The sequence below is a fragment of the Lissotriton vulgaris genome, chromosome 5 (genome assembly GCF_964263255.1).
Source record: "Lissotriton vulgaris chromosome 5, aLisVul1.2, whole genome shotgun sequence".
Taxonomy (NCBI): domain Eukaryota; kingdom Metazoa; phylum Chordata; class Amphibia; order Caudata; family Salamandridae; genus Lissotriton; species Lissotriton vulgaris.
Genome location: NC_141693.1, coordinates 1,958,572,889 through 1,958,598,394, shown reverse-complemented (window position 1 = coordinate 1,958,598,394; position 25,506 = coordinate 1,958,572,889). Strand labels below are relative to the sequence as shown.

The following is a 25,506-nucleotide window of genomic DNA, read 5'->3' as shown; positions in this document are numbered from 1 at the left end:
CCCTCTGGCAATGGTTGTAGGGCAGCAGATATCTATTGGTGGACAGAACAAAGATATTTAGAGAAGGCATACAAATAATCTGTCAACAGAGAGGATACTCTATTTCCAAAATACTTATTTTGGCTTGGGGTGCCCCATACATTAGCAAGGTACCCAAGAACCACTTCATCTATCTGAGAGTAAAAGAAAACCTCGACCTTTTAACAAGTATAAAAGGAACTTTTTGGTGAACTGACAAGAGTAAAATGTTACACTATTTGAAGCAGCCAAGGAAGTCTATGTTTATTTACTAAATTCTGAGGGAAAGTAGAAAAACAATACGGACATACTCTAAATCCTTACATTTGTGTATTCCTATATTATTCATCTGAAGAACCTCTGGAAAGGCAATTTTTAGAACAAGCATTCTTTTGTGCTTCTCATCTTTAAAAGCTTGTGTTTCATAAGTCATAACCTTTCACTACTTGTACAGGACTGCAGACACTTCTAAAATGATTTTTTTTATGTAAAACACCTACATTTTACACTTACGACCATGCTTTCATGTTATAGGCGCAGCAGGAAAACCTAAAAACTGCTAATTTAAAGGGATTCTTATTACATAACTAAGTAACAAAACTTCAACACTGTGGGTACATGAATTTCTCCAGCTATTCATTGGCTCTAATAAGGGCTGACAGCTCAATTACACAGACTAATAAGAGACTAGTAATGACTTTGCAAAACTATATGTAACATGAGAATAACATAAACAATAATGGCGTTATGACCTGTGAATTTTAGAACAAAAACTACCCACATATAGTTCCCCTTTAAAGGTCAAATAAGGGAACAGCAATCTAGACTACTAATCCGTTCATAATTTCATCAGACAGAATGGGGAGTAACATGGTGTATTTTTAATTCATTTTATTAATGCTAACAATTTTAAAACAGCATTACTGAATAGCCAATTAAATGTCTCAAGGCCGTCCCTAGACAGCTTAGACAGGCTCAAGAGAGAATGAGAAAAAGAGAGAGCGAGCACATACATCAAGAACAATTACAATGTGTTACTTAATTTTAGTTACCATTAATTTGCCCAGGAGCTAATCTCCATAATCTCCTCCCCTCATTCGACTGTAGGTAACCTGAAAACAGGTGACCTCCTGTCGATAATATTTACCTGAGCTAGCTAGAAAACATTAATAACCAACTACCAATTCCTTTAACAATTGTACTAGGGTAACATGAGGGCGCATGAAAGCAAACTGAATTTCAATTTTTGTTTCCCTTGCATAGTAATCTTTAAACTAAAAGCTTTATTTCTATATACATGGCAGAGCTATGCTCTACACAGGGCCCACATACGTTACTGCCTTTCTTTTGCTTCCTATGACTGTGCAAAACCTGCCTGGTCTTTAGCCAAAAATAATAAGCAAAGCTTCTCTTTCTCTTTGCGCTGTCATCCCTTGCTTCAGAATCTTTTCCGAGGTCGAAGTGCTGTCATGGAGATAGGCTTTGCCTTCACACTGTGTTAAGTTAGCATGAGCTTATTAGAAGTTTAAAAGCCATTTTTCCTTTCTGCTACTTCTGCAAACGGCACATATTGTTATTAATGCTTTGAGCCTAGTAGAATATTTTACTTCACACGAGAATAATATGTTTTCCTATAGTATCAGCTTTGCTTGGTAAGCTATGTCTGAACAGTGAGCGCCGAGGCCTTCAAGGTTATTTCAACACAGTGGTTGTTGTTCGGTCTGATCAGCGCATGTCCTAGACATAACACATATGCAGCTGTGGCCAACTCTGGTTTTGGTGCGTTTAATAATGCACCGCGCAGAGCATGCAAACACACTTGATGAATATTCGCATGCAGAGAGCTGGTGTAGAAGATGATGTGATCCCTTTCTACTAAGACCAGAGGTATGGGGCCACCCTTCTAAAACCCAAAGAGACCTTCTTTAGATATAATATAATATACTAGCAAGGGAGGGTAAGATGAGGTGCTATTTAGACTTCTTCCATTTAGCATTTTAACACGCTTTCACCCTTTGTATTTTATGGAATAGTAACTATGCTGATAACCTTGTTGCTTATAATATGTTTGCTTGTATTAGTTAAGATACTGTGCCTGAGAACAGGGCATTAGAAATAAATATTTCAAACTTGCACGTGTCTTTATTTCCTCCTCGTTCTGGACTGGTATGTTAGTATAACGAAAGAGTGTTCATGTGTTCCCCGTTACCTGAGGTGTTCTAAGTTCATGTTTGGGTTGTCTAATCATTGGGAGTAAGGAAGAACCAATGAGACACTGATTTCTAGTCTGCTAGGGGATTTTGGCTACTAAGGTGAGTTTTGGCACACCCTAATTCACTGAGGAACCAAGTAGGTCATTGGAATGTAAATAGACATAGATCGAGAGACTGGGAAGCTAGGCCCTAGCTGCAAAGGAGAAACCAGTACAACCTGGATGGATGGAGGGGCATCCCCTTGAGAAATAGGTATGATTGCCTGAACATGGTTGTCTGACCATCACGGCACTCATCAAGGGTGAATAAGGAGTGTAGTACCCTGACCACTACCTCAATCCTAGGCAATAAACCTGAGCTGTGTGTAATAATGATGAATCCAAGGACAGCAATGTAGATTGAGGATGATTTATTGATAAGCAGAGAAAGCCAGTCCATACATGAAGCCTGGGTCGTAACTGTCATCCATGGAATCCGGAACACAGCAGTGTTCCTGATTCCAGGTATGACACGACAACACCACAAATTCCCCTTTGTAAGGGAAAATAAAGCGACTTAAGCAATAGATAAAGAACAAGAACAAACAAACAATATACAATATGAATTCTGAAAAGAAAAGACATAAGTATGAATATCTGGAGAACAAATTACATAATACACAAATCAGATCACCTATAAAGTTGATAGTCTTTAGACCACACAGGAACATGACATTTCCTCTGTGCTCGTAGGACAGGCACATAGTCATCAGAAGAACAGGAAGACTTGTTTTCAGGAACACTGTGAAGGGTTGTAGAACCAGAGAATTTCCTCCAAATGCTAGCACCATTGGAAGATCTCAAGCCGGATGGAACTCTAGACTCTGGGGACACTTCCTTGGGCCACAACCACCTAGGAACCTTTACCACTTTAGACAAATTCCACACGTTACCATCTGAAAGTTCAACAACCTGTCTTCCAACACGCGTGACCATCAAAGGACTAGAATACCGTGACTCACCAGAATTGCCATTTCTACACTTCTTGACACGGACCCAATCATTGACACTGAACTGGGAAGAATCACTACATAGAGCACGATCAACCTCAACGGCCCTACCTGTACCAAGCATTCTCATCCAAGGTTGACTCATGTTGGAGCCACTCCTCCTCCCTCTCATCTTCTCAAAAGGAGACAGATCACCCATACTCCTAGGTGTGTTTCTGTAACACCACAGGACTTCACTAATGGTTTGTTTACAATCTCTACCATTCTGCAAGGCTAGTTGAAGGCCTTCCTTAAACACCCTGATCCACCTCTCAACAATGCCATTACTTTTGGGATAATAAACTGACACACGTTTATGTTTGATACCATGACGCTCCAAAAACTCCCTCATCTCCTGGGATACAAATTGCACACCATTGTCAGTTGTAATAGATTCTGGAAAACTCTCCCTTTCAAACACTTCATTTAAAAACTTGATCACCACACTAGATGTTATGTTAGAAACCATTTTTACCTCAGGCCACTGAGACAACTGATCTATCAAAATTATAGCATACATCACACTCTTGTTAAATGACAAAGGACCAGCAATATCCAATGATACACTTTCCCAAACCCGTGAAGGTCTAGAAATGGGAAACCGTTCATATGAAATATGCTTTTGAGACTTATCACTCAAACAGCAATCCATACAGTCTCTAACATGCCGTTCTATCCACTTATCCATTGCTGGCCACCAGAATTCACTTCTAATCCTTCTTTTCATAGATGTCATTCCAAGATGCCCTTCATGAGCCATTTCTAAAATCTTAGGTTGTAATTCACGAGGCACCACTAATTGCAGACCCCTAAACAATACTCCTTCAACCACCGACAACTCCTGAGCAACGTGAAAGAAAGGAAGAATCTCATCAGACAACAAAACTTTGCGTGGCCACTGGGTTTTTACAAAATTACAAATATCACTAAGAACAGAGTCACTACAACACGCCAATTTCCATGCATCCTCATCAACACAACCTTTGGAGATTTCACAAATTGACACAACATTATCATCATCCTTGTCTTCTTCAACAATATTGTCAGGAATAGGCAATCTAGATAAACAGTCAGCTAGCACATTCCTAATACCAGGGATATACTCCACTTTAAAATGAAAATCCTGAAGCTTGTATTGCCATCTAGCAATCCTTGAAGTCGCTTTTCCACAACCTTTCGTAGTAAATAAATCCACTAAAGGACGATGGTCAGACCAGAGCTTAAAAACAGTACCGTACACATACTTGCGGAAATACTCTATACCCCACCAGCAAGCAAGAGCTTCCTTTTCTAAAGTAGAATATTTGCACTCAGCATCCCTTGAAGGTCTTGATGCGAATCCAATTGTTACCAATTGACCCTTTTGACGCTGCATTAAAACTGCACCAATACCTACATTACTTGCATCAGTGATGATAAACAAACAATGTGCAGTATTAAACGTTGCTAAAGCAGGTGCAGATGCAATGTTTTGTTTCAACAACATGAACTCTTTTTTGCAATTTTCATCCCAACGAAATTGAACATTTTTTTTCATCAAGTTCCTCATGCTTGCAGTCTTATCAGAGAACAGGGGAATGACTTTGGAATAATATTCGGCAAGCCCCAAGAAAGACCTGAGCTGATCTTTATTCACAGGGTCTGGAGCTAATTCAATGGCCTTGACTAAATTCATTTTCGGGGAAATGCCTTCCTTACTAATAGTATGTCCCAAATAGTCAACAGAAGACACACCAAATTAAAATTTTTCCTTTGTAAGTGTAAGCCCACTTTCTTGCAACACGCATAATACCTTATAAAAAATTTCAGAATGATCAGATGGATTAGATGGAAAGATCAAAATGTCGTCTTGGAAGTAAAAGACATTATCAAAATCCCTAAAAAGGTTGTGCATCACTCTTTGAAAGACAGAAGATGCTGATATTAGACCAAAAGGCATCCTTTTGTACCTGAAAGCACCTTCTGAAGTGATGAAAGATGTCAAATGCTTACTATCCTTGTGTAACGCTATCTGGTGATAAGCATTAGACAGGTCTAAAGTAGAAAAAATGGATGCCCCTTTCAATTTAGTGAACATTTCATTAATATTAGGCAACGGATGTCTATCCACACATACGTTCCCGTTTAAATCTCTTAAATCCACACAAAGTCTCACTTTGACGTTGGGCTTGTGAGCGACAACAACTGGGGATAACCAAACAGAAGATTCTATCTCCTCAATGACATCTAAATCACATAATCTTTTGAGTTCAGACTTTACAGCATCTCTTAAATGTAATGGGACATTCCTAACTTTATGGACTTTTGGTACAGCATCTTCTCTAAGAATGATTTTATGTTCAAAGTTTTTTAAAAGACCTAATGCAGATGTAGAAAAAACAGAAGGAAATTTCTTTTCACATTCAGAACCGAGATCAGACTCTACACTCATGACCAGGTCAGAATATCCAAGCACTTGTTCAGGATGATTGGGATCCAATTTTATCATTAGGTCCCTCTGTTGAGGCCATCCCAATAAACAAGAGCCATCTTTAGCCACATAAACCTTGGAATTAATGGTTTTACCCTTGAAACTTAGGGATGTCGTAAAAAACCCAAGAATTTCAATGGGTTTCTTCCCATACCCAAGCAACTTCATGTCTGGAGGAGATAATTTTAAACCCGGAAACTCTTTTACCCATTCTTCGCCAATGAGAGTACGTTTTGCCCCAGAGTCTGCCATAACATTGATATCCTTCCCTCCAACATTCACAGTGCAGTAAGGAGACTCTTTATCACATGCATTAAATTCATACACTGCAAAAAGAAATTCTTCTTCTAAGTAATCGTCATCAATTTTATTAACATGCTCATCTGAACTTCTTTTTTGATTAAAATCCTTACTTTTAAACTTGTTCTTATTCTTACACATTTTACTAAAATGACCTTTCAATTTGCAATATCTGCACACTTGTCCAATTGCCGGACATTTTCTATCATTCGGTAGGTGATCTGGACTACCACATTTAAAACATGCAAATTCTCTCCTCTCTTGGAATGGTTGGTTTCTGTTTCTAAATGAAGATCTTTCCTCAAAGTTAGATTTCTTTACAACATTGACTTCAGCAATATTTTGTTCTGCAAGTTCCTTCACACCAAGTTTCATGTTCTCAAAACGATGTGCGATATCTAACGCTTTGTCTAAAGTCAGATCCTCAGTGTCTAAAAGTTTTCCTTGAAGCTTGACATCAGCAATTTTGTGGACCATTTGATCACGCAACATTTGATCATGAAAGGTTGAATAATTGCACTTAGATGCCAAAACTCTTAAGTCATTCATAAATGAGTCAACAGATTCACTTGGTAATTGACCTCTACTCAAGAATTTATGACGGGCAACTACAACGTTGACTTTCTTAATATATTGTTTATCCAACTGTTTGAACTGCAAAGATGCAGGTAGGGACTCCAGGCTTGTATAAAAGTTCTTGCCCAATCGTCGCCAGTGTAATAATGATGAATCCAAGGACAGCAATGTAGATTGAGGATGATTTATTGATAAGCAGAGAAAGCCAGTCCATACATGAAGCCTGGGTCGTAACTGTCATCCAAGGAATCCGGAACACAGCAGTGTTCCTGATTCCAGGTATGACACGACAACACCACACTGTGTCAATCAAATCAGCCCCTTAATGGTTCAATCGAGACTACTATGAACTTTGACCCTCCTCGCATACCACATACGGAACTCCCCGTTATTTCAACACAAGAAAAAATAAATAAAGGTCCGCTAGACCCAACAGGATATAACAAAGTTAATAGTTTGAGCCCACAACACTCTGAAAAAGTTCTGTCACCACCATTGAGGAAATCTAATCTGCTCCTGACCACATGGAACGTCGCGGTCCTTCATAAGAAAGTGAATGATCAGTTATTTCTATCCTTTGTAAGGAAATACGACATCATCTGCCTTCAAGAGTGTTGGGATCAGGAAGAGTCGCATTTAGCGGGCTATTCCACCATATTTACGCCGTCTACGCAGGGTAACCGAGGCATGGGATCTGGTGGGCTTTGTACATACGTCTCTAATCTGGCGAAAGTTACAGTGAAGAAAATAGCAGGGGAAGGGGCAAATGACAGAGTGTGCAGATCCCTGCAAGGTCTTTCTGTTGTTGGCGAGGGGATGAATTTCTTTCTGATTAACTTTTATAATAACATCGGGAAAGAAGAATCAAAAGATACAATAGAGGACCTTACCAACATCCTAAATCTGGGCACAGGAAAAGCGGACTGCATCCTTATCATGGGTGATTTCAATTGCCATTTATGTCCCCTCGGTGGTGCGGGCATTTGTGGCATAACCGATCTTAAGGGCGAACCGATTACACACTTTGTCCACTCCACGTTTGGTACCATGTTAAATCATCTCATGCATGAATGGGACCTAGGATTTGCAAATGAACTCTGCGAACCCGTAGTTGACTTTCAAACAACCTTCCATGGGCATGGGTCTGGGACCACTATTGATTTTATGCAGGTATCGAACAATAGTCAGGGACATGTTCAGGGCTTTGATACTGAAAATTTTGCAATTAGTGATCATTTCCCAATTAGTATTAGTTTGTATAAAGCCTGGCATGATGGCCATGCCGTGAGCCTTCCCGATAAATTATATGGTCACTCTATCTCACTTTACAAAAGAAATGGATATGCTGTGATGTGGGCGAAAGTTGATCCTAATAACTTTCTAAAAGAAGTAATCACAAAAGATCAGGAGCACTTCATGTCGTGCTTGGAACAAGATCCTTCTCCGGAGAAGGTGAAACTAGCCTATAGTAAGATAGTGGCCACTATAAAGGAAAAATTGACTAGGAAAAGCAAAGAGAGGGAAACGAGCAAATTGAACCGTGGGTTCAACTCTGCTTGTACTAAAGCCCATACTTCTTTATTGCAGACCCTAAAGACACTTCCGAGGGATGTTAATCTAGATAGAGAAGCGAGAACAGTGTATAAACAGGCCCTAACTAATAGGAAAAACGATCTCAAACAGCATGCTTGGGAAGCACTAATCAGAGCTAGCGCCCTTCGTGACAACATTTCCTTCTGGAGAGAAGTTAATGCCCCATTCTTTGTAGAAAGCAGGACTGACTCTCTCGAAAATGTGATATCCGAGGATGATTGGGTCAATTATTTCACGGGTCTATATAAAAAAGAGGATTTGTTGGAGACTAATTACCGTGAAATTCCTGCAAACAATTCTTTTGACCTACACCCAGAGTCAATTTGCCATTTAGACAAGTTTCCTCTGAATATAGCTTTCATGTCAGCAGAAGTCGAGCAGGCCATTTGTGATAGCGCAAATCTAAAAGCCCCAGGCCCAGATGGAATTCCTATTGACATATTTAAAGAAAGTCTGGACCTCTGGGCTCCGCTTCTCACAAATATCCTGAATGCCTACAGCCAAGTGGGTTTCCCTGTTACGTGGCAAGAAGCAATTGTAATCCCAATATTTAAAAAAGGTGACAGACAGGATCCTAAATGCTATAGGCCCATCTCCCTGCTCGACTCGCTGATGAAAGTAGCAGGGAGAGTTTTATTGACTAGATTACAAACCTGGGCTAATGAAGAGAAGGTTCTTTCAAAATTTCAGTATGGTTTTAAGAGAGGTGAGGGTACAGTCGAGCAAGGCCTGAATCTGGACCTTATAACCAGTAAATATACGATGGCAAAAAAAGGCAATTTGTTTATGACATTTGTCGATCTAAGCTCGGCTTTTGACTGTCTAGATAAACTGTTATGGTCAACTCTAACGAAGTTAGGTCTAGATCCCCCAATTTTGAACTTTATCAAGGAACTTTATAGAGGTGCAGGAGCAATGGTTCGCTACGGCAGAAATGGTGAGTGCACCAGGAAATTCCCTATAGAAAAGGGGGTAAGGCAAGGATGTATACTTGCACCCTTTCTTTTTAACCTTTATATTAACGAGGTGGCAGACTTCTTAACTAATTTAGAAGTTGATTACCCCAAAATAAATGGCTCGTCGGTCCCAATACTTCTATATGCCGACGATGCCGCAATTTTATCACGTACCCAGATGGGCCTTCAAAAAGCACTAACTGGTTTCTCATCTTTAATGGGGTCTAGAGGTCTGAAGATCAACGTAGGTAAAACTTTTACCATGTGTTGCACCTCCAAAAAAAACCCTAAGATAGTCTGCAGAACCTTTGTCAATCAGTCTAAGATAAGCTTAACTAAATCTTTCTCATATCTAGGCATCACATTTAATAATAGAGGAACCTGGACAACAGCGATAGCTACACGTAACTTGGCCTTCTCCCGTACTATGGAGAAGTGTGGCTCACTGGTTAGAGCAGGCAGACCCTGAAGCAGAGGTCAGACCCGGGACCAGGGTTCGATTCCCGACTCGGCAGGGTCTTGAGCTCAAATGTCCACGGACTCGATAATTCTCGCTTCGGTGCCTGACCTAATCATGGGTTCACACTCTGCAACTCTGGGCATTAAGCTTGCTTAATCTCCACAACGGCCCCCCGCGGCGGGATGCCTGGCTTTCACCTTGGGGATGCCCTGTAGGGGCTATCTCACAGGGAAAAGCCAGGACGGGTTCCCAAGGCAAGCGCCGAGATACCTCCCCGGTGATCGAGCGCTATATAAGAACATACAAAAAAAAAACTATTGGAGCGGTAAAACAATTTGCCAAGCGCCTGGGTGGGAAACCCATTGATACTTTGATTAAAATCTATGCAGCTAAATGTGTATCGACTGCAATCTATGGCGCTTGCTTATGGGGGACGGCCGATTGCTCACAAATCCAAATTACAGAAAATGCCTTTCTCAGATATTTGCTGGCAGTTCCAAGATCTGTTTCCACCACCATCTGTCACAAAGAACTAAACCGTGTGCATATTACAGATCTGATAATGGTCACACCAGTGATGCTGTGGCATAAGATTTGGACCTCAGATGAGACGGGTTTCACCAGGGACGTGATTTTGGACTGTTTGAAACAATCAGCGGCCAAGAAGATCATCTGGCTGCAATATATTAAAAACTTTATGAACTCCATTGGGCACCCCGAATTCTTCACAACCCGACATGTACATGTTCTTCAATTTCGAAAAAACTTTTAAAAGATTCTTGTCTCGAACTATTGGAAGATAGAAGGTGGTACCTGGATGGCACCAAGTCAACAATCATTTCCCATCGCCGCATTTTACATGGTCCAGGCCTTCATCCGTATCTGGCCCCAGAAATCCCTAGTCACACAAGATCACTTCTAACTAGGATGAGAACAGACTGCTTTTTTAGGATGGTAACATTCCCTACTCCAAATGACTGGTCGGTGTTATTGATAAAATGTCCGTGTGATGACGTTTGACTCAGTCAAACATCCATAGTATTTTCTTCTGTAAATATTATGAGTGGGGGAGAAAGAGATTTCTGCTACCACTATTAAGGCGGTGGGGCTTGCGTTAATGCAGACCTGCCCTAATTAGGCTGTATATGCTACCCGATGAACTCACTGTGAATACAGCTGCCACTTATCTGAAATATGTGGTTAGAACCAGATTCTACATGATTTAATGTAAAACTTGGAATTGATACATGTGTAGCAAATAGCATATTTAATTAAATGAGTTCCTCAGATTACCTTCTTATGAAGTGTTTATAAATGATTTTTCTATATTTTTCTTTCTTCTTTTTCTAATGTTTTCTTTTGCTGTAATATAGATAGACTTAACTGTATCATGGTATGGTTTTTTATTGTGCTTTTATGGTCTTTTTATAATGTCGAATAAAGCTATCTTGACTTGACTTGACTTGACACTGAGGTTCCAAGTCTCTATGCACAGTTCTGTGTAGGAGCAGAATCCCTGCGACAGTGCCAAAGCAAACCTATTAGAAAACCCCTCCTATGTGGGCATTTTGCTGGTCTGCTCAATACAGAACTTGCCCTCTGCCCCTTAAACCTGCTGCCCATGTCTGTGCAAGGCTATTTTCATGCAGCGATCGCATTTGAAGGTATCTCTCGAGAACCATTAATGAGGGACGTTCATCCTGATATTTAAAAGGTAGGATCTAACTTATATATTTTTTTTAATATTAATACTTATTTTTATTCGTGTGCAGTGTGTGGTGTGCTTTCTAGCAGTTTAGAGGCCAGTTGCGTTTTTTGCACTTACTGCTGAAGTCTGAGATCAGTTTGAAAACAGCCCTGGGTGCCAGGACTGCCTTTTAAAAGTAAATTGTGCCCAAACTCGACTTTGGAGGTAGGGGCACTTACAAATGAATAACCTACAATGTTTTGGCATATTAGGGACCCCCATGGTCTCCCCTAGATATCTCAGGGGTGGGGTGTCAGAAATATATAAGGTACACCCTTATAAAAGAAGTTTTATATGCCTGGGTAAAGTGAAATTTCACATTCCACTTAGATCATTGTGGTAAAGTGCTGCTCAAATTCAACTTTGATGCTAGGAGCTTATATAGACATTATAAAGATCTTAAAAATGAAAAAAAGATTTTAGTGCAAATATTGTTAATAATTTGTTTGTGTAGTCCTTTTTTAATAATGATCACTAACTCTTTTAATTTTTCCACATATGAAAAGCAAGCCTCATTCCTTTCCTATTGCATTTAAATGCATGTATTTATAACACTATGCACAGAAGCTGTACTGAAACAAAAATAGTTTGTGTCACTTTTTAAAGGGCAGTAACAAAGGGTGTCCTCATGCAGGGTACCTTCCTCAGTGGATTCCTGCCTTCTCTTACAACCGCACTCTTGGATGGCCGCATCTCCGATGAGGTCCACGTTTGGGCGCCAATTTGTAGAACCTTTTATGGGGTTCACTGATGCACCGGTCCTTAAACCAACAAAGAAGCGATTGGCACGAACAATGGAATATCAAAATAACAAGTTTATTAACCTCACATGAGGGAGACTTCTTCAATACTGTTCCCTCAGGCCACTATAGAGGCAGTCCAAGGAGTACAGAAACCATGGGCCTTTTATGGGCAGTCTATTGCTGAGTTAGGATGAAGACTCAAAAAGAGGCAGTACAAGTGCACACAATTAGAATTTTTACATATATGGACTAATAGAAAATACTTAGTCAACAAATTAGGAGGAGTAACAGAGTTGCTGACATCAGCTAAAACAGCCTGACAGTTACTCTAAGAGCAGGTGAATTCTACCAGCTAGGCCTTTCTGAGCATGTGCAGTGTTCTGGCTCAATGCTGAAGGAGTTAACTGTAACTGATTACTCAAGCAGAATACAAGGGCAGGCAACACTGAAGAGGGGGAAAGCACATGGCTAACTAAAATGGCTGCCAAAAATAAATGGCTTCTGCTGATGCTAACAGCCATTTCAGCTAGTGTCCACATCCTAAGCTCTGTTTCCCCACCATTCAGCTTCAAACAGCTGTTATACATCCAGTTTACCTCTTTCTCTAGACAGTGGGACAGCTTATTATTGCTTGGATTGGAGCCGTTTGTAAAGGAGACTACCAGCTGGGTGTCATCAGCATATGGCACCACTGATATGCCAAATTCCTGTACTTCCTCGGCAAGCTGTCACACGTAGATATTAAATAAAGCGGGACACCACATGTGCTTGGGAGATGCTCTGAAATGCAGTCCCTTTCCATCACTTGTAAAGTTCTGTTCTCCAGGAAGGAAGGAAGCCAATCCAAGGCTTTGCCCTGAATGCCAACTTCCACTAATCTCCATTTTATGATAGTGTGATCTACGGTGTCAAATGCAGCACTAAGGTCCAGTAAGAGGATGGCTGCTGATCCACTCTCATGTAGTATTGCCTTTAGCTCCTATGTGACCATCAGTAATGCTGAATCAGTTCTATGCGCAACTCGAACGTTCATTTGCGTGGGATGATGGATATCATTGGTCGCCAAGAAATTGGTCAGTGTATAATTAATGTGCTTTTCAAGAAGTGTTCATGTGTTGACATAATGACTATAACAATGAGAGTGATCCTGTGTTAGAGACAGTGTGTAACTATGGGAGTGATTTTGAGTTAGTCACAGTATATAAGTGAAGGTTCTCAGTGTTAGACATACTGACTGTGTCTAATGACACTGCTCTAGTGTTAGAAATACTGACCGCGTAAGAGTGACAGTTCTCAAGTTAGACATACTGTGGGAACAGTGAGAGTACTCCTGTGTTAGAGATAGTGTGTAAACAATGAGAGTGATCCTGTATTATTAACAGTATATAAGTGAAAGTTTCTCAGTGTTAGACATACTGACAGTATAACAATGACACTTCTCTAATGTTAGACATGCTGACCATGTAAGAGCGAGAGTGTGCCGTGTTAGACATACTGTGTTAACAGTGAGAGTACTCCTGTGTTAGAGATAGTGTGAAAACAATGAGAGTGATCCTATGTTAGTCACAGTATAAAACTGAGAGTTTCTCAGTGTTAGACATGCAGACTGTGTAACAATGACACTGCTCTAGTGTTAGACATCGTGTGAAACAGTGAGAGTACTTTTGTTTAAATAGTTTTTTATTGCTTTTCAGTAAACATAACATTAATACAGCTATATATACTCGAAGTTTGGGTACAGTACAATGCAGCAATGGTTACATACATCACACAGAGTTACAAGAATCACTTTGTTATCCTTCATAAATTCTGTTGGGACACCAGTGAATGCCTTTATTGACAATAGGTGATAATGATTCCCTTGTGTATCTCGCCTACTCCTTTGGGTGCCTAATTTCCTCTTATCATGGTGAGCTTGGGTAGTGTGTGTCTAAGGGTCCCCCACGCCCTCTGCCTCCCCTGTCTCCTTCATAGTATTGTTGAAATGATTCCCAGAAGCCTTTGAGATGGTTATGTGGGGGCAGCAATTCGTTATATGTGTCCGTTTGTGTGTTGCAATAGATCATATCTTTAGTCCATTCTTCTATTGTTGGGACTGGCCCTCTAGCCCAACTCATTGCTAACCTTCATTTAGCTAGCAGCATACCTGTCGTCTCACGCTCTTGCCGATGTGTTCATCGTAGCCCAACAGTGCGAGAAACGGATCTGGGGTAAGAGAAAGACCTGTAATGTTGTTCATTGTTTGGAAAACCGTCAGCCATAAATCTGAAATTTTAAGGCAACGCCAGGCCTCGTGTGAGAACCCAGCCTCCTGCTCCTTGCAGCGATAGCAGACCGAAATGTAATACACTCTATTAATATATTTAGAGTGGATTAGCCAATGGCTACCATTCAATGAGATTTGTTTCGTAACCTTGCACAATACCGCCAGCTGTTGTCATCAATTGTCTGAGCTAAGTCTATATGCCAGTCCTGGCTTGCCTTTGTTGAGTGTGTTTTCCTATGCTCTTTTGTGAGGTTATAAACCCTTGTAACTAGCTTAGAGGGAGTGGGAGTGCTGATAATATGAGTGAGTGTTGACATTTCTAATGGTTCTTTCTGGTGTTTACCTAACAGATCCTGAAAAGCATGTCTAACACTCAAGTAGTGGTATTCAGCAGGAGTCGTGAGTTTGTGACCTTCCTCCTATATATCATCCAGTTTGCTTAACAACCCGTCTTGGAAAAGGTCGCCTATCTTGGTGATAACAACTTTCCAAAGCGCTTGAGAGACCTCCCTTTCTCTGCGGTTGGGAATCAGGAGCACCAGTTTAGGGGGATCAGTGGAAAGTTTGTGAACGCTCCAGATTGTCTATCCAATAGGTTACACCAGGCATGAATGGTAGAGTTTTGTGAGTGTAGGGTACTGTGTTTCCTGACCGGAGTGTTAAAGAGTACCATAGAGGGTGTTCTGGTTGGCGGAATCCCTTTCAATGTATAGGTGTGGTATGTTCTACCCCCTGTGTATCCAAGCGGGTGTGTGCAAGCTCTGGACTGTTCTATATTATAGCTTAAGATCTGGGGCATTAAGACCACCCATAAAATATGGTAAGGTGAGCGTTTTCCACTTAACCCTGGGTTGTTTAGCAGCCCAAGCGAATTTAATCAGTATCAATGGAATAGAACAAAACATATGTGCTGGAAGCAGCATAGGGATATTTTGAAAGAGAAAAAGGAATCTGGGGAGGATAATCATTTTTTTGAGAGGTATCCGCCCAATCAACAAGAGTGACAACCTGATCCATCAGGCAATATCCTCTTCCATCTTTGAAGTGCCTTCCCATAGTTTTCTGTTGATACTACCGCGGGGTCAGTATGAACCTGTATTCCTAAATAGCGGACCGAGTCGGTGGTCCATTGCAAAGGGAATTTGAGATTTGTTGGAACTGCAGCTGGCGTTAGGAGGAAAATGAAAGATTTGGCCCAGTTGACCTTGAGGCCAGATAATTGTCCAAAGCGGACCACCTCTGCAAGGACAGGTGTAAGCTGTCTCTCTGGATCCCAAGCATAAAGGAGCATGTTATCGGCGTATGCCGAAACGATCAGATGGTAGCCCGGGAAGCACACTCCTCTATGCCTGTGGTACTCTCTCAGTGCGCACATCAGGGGTTCCACGACCAAGACATACAACAGAGGAGATAAAGGGCACCCATGGTGCATAACCCTTGAGATAGGTATTGGAGATGTAATACTGTTCCCAAATCTAACTCTTGCAACTGGGGCATAATATAAGACCACCACTAACTGGAGTAAGACCTGTTCCACTCCAATGCGCCATAGCACTGCTTTCATGAATGGCCATTCTACAGAATCAAATGCTTTTTTAGTGTCTAAGAAAACTGCTGCAGCTTTAACATCTGGATTTATGTTTTGTATGGTGCCGAAGACAGTTCTGAAATTGCAAGTTAGGCTGTGCCCTGGAACGAAGCCTGCCTGCTCTGGACCCACTAACAAATGGACCTGCGGAGCCAGTCGGTTGGCTAGAAGTTTGGAAAAAAGTTTAGCATCTACATTTAATAAGGATAGAGGTGTGTAGGATGCGCAATAATTTGGAGGTTTGTCTGGCTTAAGGAGTGTGACGATCAGTGCCTCCCTCATAGATGGGGCATCATATTGGTTTCAACCATTTCTTCATAGAGAGAGACCATGTGAGGAATAAGTAGTTCTTGGTAGGCTTTGTAGAAAGCTACAGTTAATCCATCTATGCCTGGCACACTCTCAGCCCCCATAATCTTGAGCCCAACCCGAATTTCTCTAGGGTCTAGAGGTGCTATGAGGTATTCCCTGTGTGCATCAGTGAGCCTTTTCATTTGGATGTTTTCCAAGTATTCTTTTATTGCCTCTTCTTAATGTGTTATCCGAGAGCTATATAAATCAGCATAATATCTACTGAATCTCTCAGCAGTGCGAGACGTCTCGTGAATCAGGCTACCATCTTTGTATTTTATTTCAATGATCATGCCAGCCTTCTTTTTAGGGTGCTGCAGGCTCTCTAGAGTGTCCCCAGGGTGTTTGCCCTCTCCGTATATCCCAGCAGTAACATATTTGCCTACGTGTTTCTCCTCACTGTCTGCTGTGTCATGGTACTCCTCTAGGGCTTTTTAAATATCCTCTAGGAGCTTTGTGTCACCCATTCTCAAATGTGATTGTTCCAGTAGCCTTATCTCTTTTTCTAACCTGGATAGTCCGCCTCGTATGGAATGTAGCACTCCTGTGTGTTTCAAGATTGTCATCCCTCTTATGTATACCGGAAATGCCTCCCAGAATGTAGAGAAAGAGGTAACAGAGCCTTTATTGTCTTTTAAGAAGCCCTGTATGGATGTGGCTCATACTGACTGTATAACAATGACACAGCTCTAGTGTTAAACATATTGGCCGTGTAAAAGTGAGAACGCTCTGTGTTAGTCATATTGTGTTAGACACACTGTGGTAAAAGTGAGAGTACTTCTGTGTTAGAGATAGTGTGTAAACAATGAGACTGGCACTGTGTTAATCACAATATAAAAGATAAAGCTCTTCAGTTTTAGACATAGTCACCAAGTAAGAGTAAAGGCACTATGTGTCATACATACTATGTTAGAGTGCTCTGTGTCAGAGATAGTGTGTATACATCTGTTATTCAGCGCCTTGAGACCCTTGGGTGATACATGCGCTTTACAAATACACATGTTATGTTATGTAAACAATGAGTGATCCTGTGTTAGTCACAGTATAAACGGGAAAGTTCCTTAGTGTTAGACATACTGACTGTATAACAATGGCTCTCCTTTAGTGTTAGACATACTGACCATTTAAAAGTGAGAGCACTTTGTGTTATACATATTCTGTTCACAATGACAGCACTCCTGTGTTAGAGATAGTGTGTAACCAATGAGAGTGATCCTGAGTTAGAGATGGTGTGTAAACAATTGGAGTAATCCTGTGTAAGACATACTGTATTAACAGTCAGAGTACTCCTGTGTTAGAGAGTTAGAGATGGGGAGTTACCAATGAGAGTGCTTATGTGTTAGTCACAGTATAAAAGTGAACATTCTACAGTGTTAGAAATACTCACTGTATAACAATGACTCTGCTCTAGTGTTAGACATACTGACCGTTTAAGAGTGAGAGCACTCTGTGTTACACATAGGGGCATATTCCCAAGGACTTATCGCCGAGTTATCAGCACTAAGGGTGGGCGTAGTTCGTGAAGTAGCGCTACGCAAAGCTACGCGAAGTGCACTTCGCACTACGCGAACTTCACGTAGCACTACGCGAGCTGCGTAGTAGCATGTTCGCACTGTGCAAGATGCGTTTTCAATGATTGCACAGTGCGGACAAGCATCCGGCACTGTGCAATCATTGAAAACGCCATCTTGCACAGTGCGAGCTGTAGTTTTCTGCTGCTCGAGTAGATTATTACTCGAGCGGCAGCTTTCTCAACGTGAACTGGTAGTTTCTCATTAAGAGCGGTCGCGAGCATGCGCAACCACTCACAATGAGAAACCTTACCTCCCCGCGTTGAGAATCTCGCCGGGATGTCATTTTGCTTGCTCATGGTCGCGAACATGACGTTCAGGACCGCGAACAAGCAAAAAATTAGTGCTGCACTACGCGTGTTCGCACTGTGCTACGTGCAGCTCGCGTAGTGCGAAGTTGCGCAAACTTCGCAAACTCCGCAAGCGTAGCGTAGTGTTTCGCCCAGGGTTAATCAGCACTTTATTGTAGCCAAAGTGGTGATAAATTTATCATCCCATTCACAAGCTGGTGCTAACAGCCCATATCACCAGTTTACCTGCGATAGCAGCCGCAAAACCATTGCCACAGATGACCCCACCAACTAACGCTAATGATCTGCAGAGTAGGCGTTCCCGTGCGAAAAGCTGAGTCAACACCACTCCGCAACATTCACAACTAACAGCCCGATCGGCGATAAGCACCTAAAACAGGCGATAAGGTGCGTTAGCAGCAGGAATTTAACACCTGCCCTGACCTGGTGTAAAGTCGGATGCCAACCTGCACCAGAAAAGGGAGCCCAAGCCAGAACCACACCTGAAGATCAACAGATGCCATGGAGCTACTGCTCATGCAGCTCGAAGCCCCAACAGGGCCACAACACCCACCGCCACCACCCCCAGACCCGCCACCCCCCCTGGACTCCCTGCCTCACCCCCCCTGGATCACCACAGAGGCAGCGCAGACAAAGACAGCGACCTTCAGGAAACGCACCAGCCTCACAGACTTAACAGCAGAGAATGTCATTGCCCACTACAGGCTCAAAAGGACAACCATCCTCCGAATCCTGAACATCATTGTCCACAGGCTGAGGGTAGCAACACAGCAGACAACCAACATCCCACCTCAGACAAAGCTGCTGACTCTGCTGTTCCTGTTGGCCTCTGGTACCTTCCAACCAACAACCGCCAGAGTCAGAGGAGACAAACAGCCACCCCTAGCCAAGTTCCTCACACCTGTTCTGGATGCCATCATCAGCTTGGTACCCCAGTACCTATGCTTCCCCACACTGTGCAGGAACAGCTGCAGACCAAGCAAGACTTCTAAGCCATAGCTGGCTTCCCGCAGATGTTGGGGCAATTGACTGCACACATGTCTTACTTGTGCCCCCTGCTGACACTGCACACAATTACTGCAACATAAAGCACACGCATTCCATCAATGTGCAGGCAATAGTGGACCACTGGGGACTCTTCACCAATGTCGTCGCCAACTACCCAGGCAGTGTGCATGATTCCTACATCTTCCAACAGTCCGTCATCAACCAGCGCTTCCAGGACGGCACCTACGGGAATGCACTTCACGTTGGTAAGTACCAAATGAACACATTACACACATCAACTCCACAGTCATGCAACTCACAACTCTGGGAATGCACATGTCACAAACTCACATATAACATGCCAAACAACATGCTCATCCACCAGACATGACAGCACAACTTACTGTAGGAACCTGGGCCAGCCATGTACACAAGCCATCAATGGCATAGCACCTCAGCGCCACAATAGCAGATTGTGGGGAGAGGTGAGAACCAGGCATGTGCGAAGGAGGCAAGTGACCCATGAATGAGAATGTACACAATGCCAAGTGTGGCGTGGATGTGATGACCAGACTGCAGTATGCAGACGACACACATATACATGTTGAAATAGACAGCTGGTATATGCAGTGTAGTGGACAGTGGACACAACCATGTCACCCCAGCTAGTGGGGAAGATCACGCAAATGTATCTTGTTACGCCCCCCCCCTGTAAGCGTGAGCGGTGTGGGCTGGCCCGGCGTACGCCAAGCCAGCGTAGGGATGTGAATAAAAAGCATGTAGCTCTGAGCGTGGTTCTCTTCCAGAATTCCCAACGTCTCTGCCAGGGCGGCATCTCTCACCCCGCCATGAGGCCGACGCTGTTGCCATGAGTGGTGTTGCCTGCAAGCAGGCGTGCCTGCTGCACCCCGGGCCGCTGGTCCCTTGAAAACGTCTAGCCCGCCCCTGCGCACCCAGGCCTCTCTGCTCACCGAGGCATGTGTCAAAGAGGGCCAACCACATGCTGGTGCAAGCTCCGAGGCATGCGACCTTGGCAGCCTCCTCAGACCATTACGGCCTCCGCAAAACGGGCCCCCAGCACTCCTTTCTCATTGGCGTACTCCTCCGGCATGCACAGCGGACAAGTAGTTCACAAATTTGGAACTGAGTCTTGATTACACTATGGCAGAGTACATATTTTATAGCAGAGTTTATATCACTATACTGCCTTCGATGTGGTGCCACCAACTCTGTGCATAGCATTCCAACCACACATGTCTGTGGGCCCTTGCAGACTTCAGCCTTCGGCCTATGCTGCGGTCCAACAGGCCCCACACCCGCTCAGCTCTGGTGTCTCAACCACCGTCAAGCATAATTCATGTCCACATCCCATTTCAACATCGTATGTTAGAGATCCAGGAGGAGCTGTCTGAACAGCAGTTGACCCGCCCTGACTGCTGCCTCCGGCCAACACATTGTCAAGTAGGTCACACAATCGGAACTGAGTCTTGATTTCTCCATGGCAGAGTACATATCACAGTACGCAAGGAGAGGAGTAAGAGGAAGACGCGGTCCAGTCCGGAGGAGAAAAGGATCTCTGTTACAGAGGTGATTGAACACTACCAACAACTGCACTGGTTCCACTAACTCTGTTCCTCACAAGCCGACGACACGTGGCTATGGGCAACTGCTGACCGCTGCCTCCGGCACACACTTGGGTCGAGTAGGTCACACAATTGGAAATGAGTCTTGATCTCCTCATGGCCGAGTTCATATAATTGTACAGGCATCATCACACACTGCATCCCCTCCAGCTCTGGTGCCACTCACTGTGCCATGGAAGTCTCTGGTAGAACTTTGGTTGCGTCTGAGTCTATGGCGTGGGGGTTGTCTGCATCATCATGTAGCTGATACTGGCATGGTGGTAAAAAGGTGTCTGTGGCATTCAACTCCTCCATATGCCTGTTTCTGTTTGCTTCTGCCATCTGCATCATGCCCTGGAAGGACACCTTCCACTGTCCTCCGTAACACTCCCAAACATTCTCCTTGGACATCAACGAGAACCCGCTCAGCTCTCGTGGCCCTACCTCAATGCATCACAAGTCACAGTCCAGTGGCAGTGTGCCTGTGCAGGCCGCAGTGCATCCAGGGCCACTAACTCTGTGCAGCTCAAGTCATGCACCCTTGCTGTTTGAACTTTGGACTTCTGATTGTCTGATCACCTTTGTAGTTGTTTCCAGCACCAACCAACCCTTGAGGGGTGACTTACACTACCCAACACCCATCCAGCACAGGAATCACTGGACATGTGACCCTGGCAATAGGAGGTGGTGGGCGCAAGTGCCCGTAGCCAGTTCCACAAACTATCAAAGTGTGCCCGTGTGGTCATTATGTATGCATGAGTGCCTTGGGAAATACCACATTCCATTGTGCTGTGTACATTGGGTGCAACCTTGTCACCGCAGGCAGTGGGGTGGACCTGGGACATTTAGCTGTATCGTACCCACCTGTGAGCATAGGCGCAGTGCAACGGCATATGGCAGTACAGCATAGGGGTGTGGGTATTCAACACGTGGCTCTGGGCGCGGTAAAGTTTAAGCCTTTCCAAGGACGTGATTAATGCATGTGACTCTGTTGTAGTGTCTGCACCACCTGTCCTGCAATGGACAATGTTGCTATGTAGCATGCCCCCGGAATACGGGGTCGGCCAAGGGGTAAATGCCAACTGTTGTGTGTGTCGCTATTACTGCAGCATAACACAAAGGTCTACCCTAAAACACATGGCTGGTTCAGCCAGGCATGAACTCTACATCGCCCTGTCCTTACCATAGGTCCACACACACGTGGCCTCCCACCTTCAGTGCACAACATCACTGTGTCATTGTCAGGCTTGTGGATATGAGCAGACAGACATGACAATGGTGTGCGGTAGGGGTGCAAGTGATGCAAATGCGCTGTGCACACTAGTGAATAGCCTCGGGGGGAGGGAGGAGCAGCAGTGAGGCTACATAATACACATTGATGCTGCTCATTTGCAACAAGCAGGACATGTCATACAAGAATCACTAAGTCACACATATCACACACCAATGATCGAGTGAGCCTGACAACACATCATGCGGAACCTAATTTTGACTCATGTCTCTCTGCACTGTCACAGGTGATCAAGGATATGCACTCTGCGCTTGGATGATGACACCCCTCCAAGCCCCGAACACACATGCCCAGGGGCAGTACAATTTGGCCCACAAATGCCCCACAGGCATCGTGGAACGCACATTTGGCGTGTTGAAGTCACGTTTCAGGTGCCTGAACATCACAGGTGGAAGGCTCCTAGGCAGCCCAGACATTGTGTGCAAGATGATCATGCCATGTTGTGTGTTGCACAACATATGTTTACATAGCAATGCACCATGGATACAAGTGCCATATGCAGCGGACAATGATGAGGAAGATGAGGCAGGTGGACCACACACCACTGCAGCCACAGCAGGAATAGCCTGTAGGAACACCATCATTGATAATTTCTTCACATGAGCATGTCACATTGTGACAATCCTTAAAATCATGGGACAGTACAAAAGGACCTCAGGCACAGCATGTGCAAATATATGCATTCCAAAACACATTCCCTGAGTGCATGTCACTCATCTGTACAGCCATATCACTCAGACAAATGTAAGTGGGGCATGTGGTGCTAACAATTTTTGTATTTGTTAATGGATGGTGGGTGTGTCACCTCTGTGCAGAGAGGCTGTTTAGGGTGTCACGTATTCGACCTGCCAGTTCTGTGTGTCACAGTTAGTGCGGAATCCCACTCTTTGGCGTTTCACATGTGTCCCAAATCATTCCATTTCGGCTGACATTTGTGACCTACAAGTGACAACAGGGCTCCTTTTGGGCTCAGATATGTACCACCATGATGCAGTGATGCACCCTGTGACTCAAGTTCCACAACATGGGCGACATGTACCTAAGTGGGAGTCAGTGCCCCTACATTCGTCCATGCTTACATAATTGATTGATCATGGACATGACATGTCTGTGTGTAGGAGGTGTTGATTGTCCCTCTGCAATGTGAAGGGGAGATGCGGTTTCACAGTGTGTTCCAGGTATGTTCCCTCATTGGCGCAGTTCACATGCAGACTACATGTCAATGTACATTGTGACTCTGAGGAGATGCATATTTGATGCGGGACAATGGTAATTTGTTTTACGTCACGGATGTGGGGTTGTGCTCGTTCATTGTCATCTCATCATTTTTTAAAACTGCTTTTATGGTGCCTTTTCCTGCTAGACGTGTGGGAATTGCAGGCCTGCCCCTGGTTTTCGCAGATTTTTGTATCGCGATTGGCCTCATACAAACTTTTTTAGCGCTCGTGTTTCACATTTTTGCGGCATCGTGTTGACTTTATCATGTACATTTGACGCGTTCTCATGGGCCTATCGCATGCTACAGCCGTGTTGAGAATACAACGTTAATACAGTGTTATTTTCCCGCGATAGACTGCGATGTGAAGAGTTGCTTTAAGCTAATTTTGCGTTGTTTATAACGTTCTTGAGAATATCCCCCATACTGTGTTAACAGTGAAAGCACTCTGGTGTTAGAGATAGTGTATAACCAATGAAAGTGATCCTGTGTTAGAGATAGTGTGTAACTAATGAGAGTGATCCTGTATTAGAAATGGTGTGTAAGCAATGGGAGTGATTCTGTGTTGGATGTACTGTATTACCAGTGAGAGTACTTCTGTGTTAGAGAATGTGTGTAAACAATGGAAGTGATCCTGTGTTAGTCACAAGAATGAAAGTTCCATAGTGTTAGACATACTGACAATGTAATAATGGCATTGCTCTAGTGTTAGACATATTGACCATGTAAGAGTGAGAGCGCTCTGTGTTAGGCATTCAGTGTTAACAATGAGAGTGCTCCAGTGTTAGACATACAGCCTGTGCACCAATGAGGGTTCTTTACTGTGTGTGTATAAACTAGTCTTGAGTGTCTCAACGTTAGAGCCAGTGTACAAAATGTTTGACTCTACGATCTAATGGCTTATAACAGTGTTTCTGTATGGGATGATAAGTAACTGATTTTGTGGTGTCATATTTTCCAGGACTGGCTCAGGTGGAGACCATGTCAACAAACAAAGGTAAGGAGACAATGCTTTGAAAGATGTCCTTATCCAATCTAAACTTTACTTTATTAGATATATTAGTTAAGTATCTGACACAGAGTAATGGATGGAGAAAAAGAGCCTAATTCCTAACAGGAACAAAGCTATAAAAGAACTTTATATGCACAGTGTTCTAATAAACAGTTCTCAAATCAACTCACACCGGGACAACAGAAATGGCCTTTCATTCAGGCCTGAAAGTGTACCAAAGGGAAGGAGACCAAAAACACTAAAACGGTAGAGGCACCCTCTTATGCTGGCCAAAAAAGTACTCGTGTTTCTCCTAGGGGTGTGAGGCGTTCACTGGCTCCTGGTTCCACCGGAATTTCATTCTCGATTTTGTGCCTCACCTACAAGTGCCCAGAAGGCTCGGTGCCCACATACGTTCAGACCAAGATCCACATTTGCAGGGCCTCTCAGCACTCAGAGCTGACCAAGCATCTATCTTACTGACCCACCAAACCGTACTAATACTCAACTCTGTATGGTGTAAATGGAAGTTTTGCCATTCTAGTTGTTCTTTGTCTCTCTAAAGGACTTGCACACAGGAAACAGCGATTACAGCACTGTCGGTACAACGCAGTGCCATTACAATGCGGTCAGTACAACGACCGCGTTGTTACCACGCATACCATTAAAACCCAAGTCATTTCAACTGCTTGCTATAGGGGCCTTTAGGTGTTGGATTTTAAATACAACACCTTCCCTACTGTTGCACAGACTGGATTTGGAATAGTATATTATACTACTCCAAACTCCAGCGCCCCCTACACAAGTTGTTGTAATGAATTGCTTTGCAATGGTACGCAAGGTAACAATGCGGTCGTTGTACTGACCCCATTGTAAAGGCATGCTGTGTAAATGCAGGCGAAGTTACATTATATATATGCCTTGCAGACATATACAACTATATCATCACTTCTAATACTCTAGTTGCTGCCTTCTAAAGAACCATTGAGTTATTGCCTCTGTGCTTCCCATGACAGCAGACTTGTAGAAAATGTACTATACTAAGCTCCCTACTGCTTCTCTCGCTATAAGTGTTCAGTTGTGCTACTATTGGTACATCTCTGTTTCTCTGGCTTCTTGAGCCAAGACAGTTACCACTTTAGTATTTCTTCTATTTCTATGAGTGCTGGCTTATGAAGAGCTATCACTCTATTACCCCAGCTCAGCTGT

General features: G+C 43.3%; 1 protein-coding gene across 1 annotated transcript in view; it reads left to right on the top strand.

Annotated features, from left to right (window-relative positions):
* LOC147717869 (uncharacterized) overlaps window positions 1-25,506 on the top strand; it is a 238,819-nt gene that overhangs the window by 16,745 nt on the left and 196,568 nt on the right. Inside the window, exon 3 of the mRNA XM_086920577.1 lies at window positions 24,268-24,303. Coding sequence (XP_086776703.1) covers window positions 24,268-24,303 — 36 coding nt within the window. The remainder of the gene's footprint in view (window positions 1-24,267; window positions 24,304-25,506) is intronic.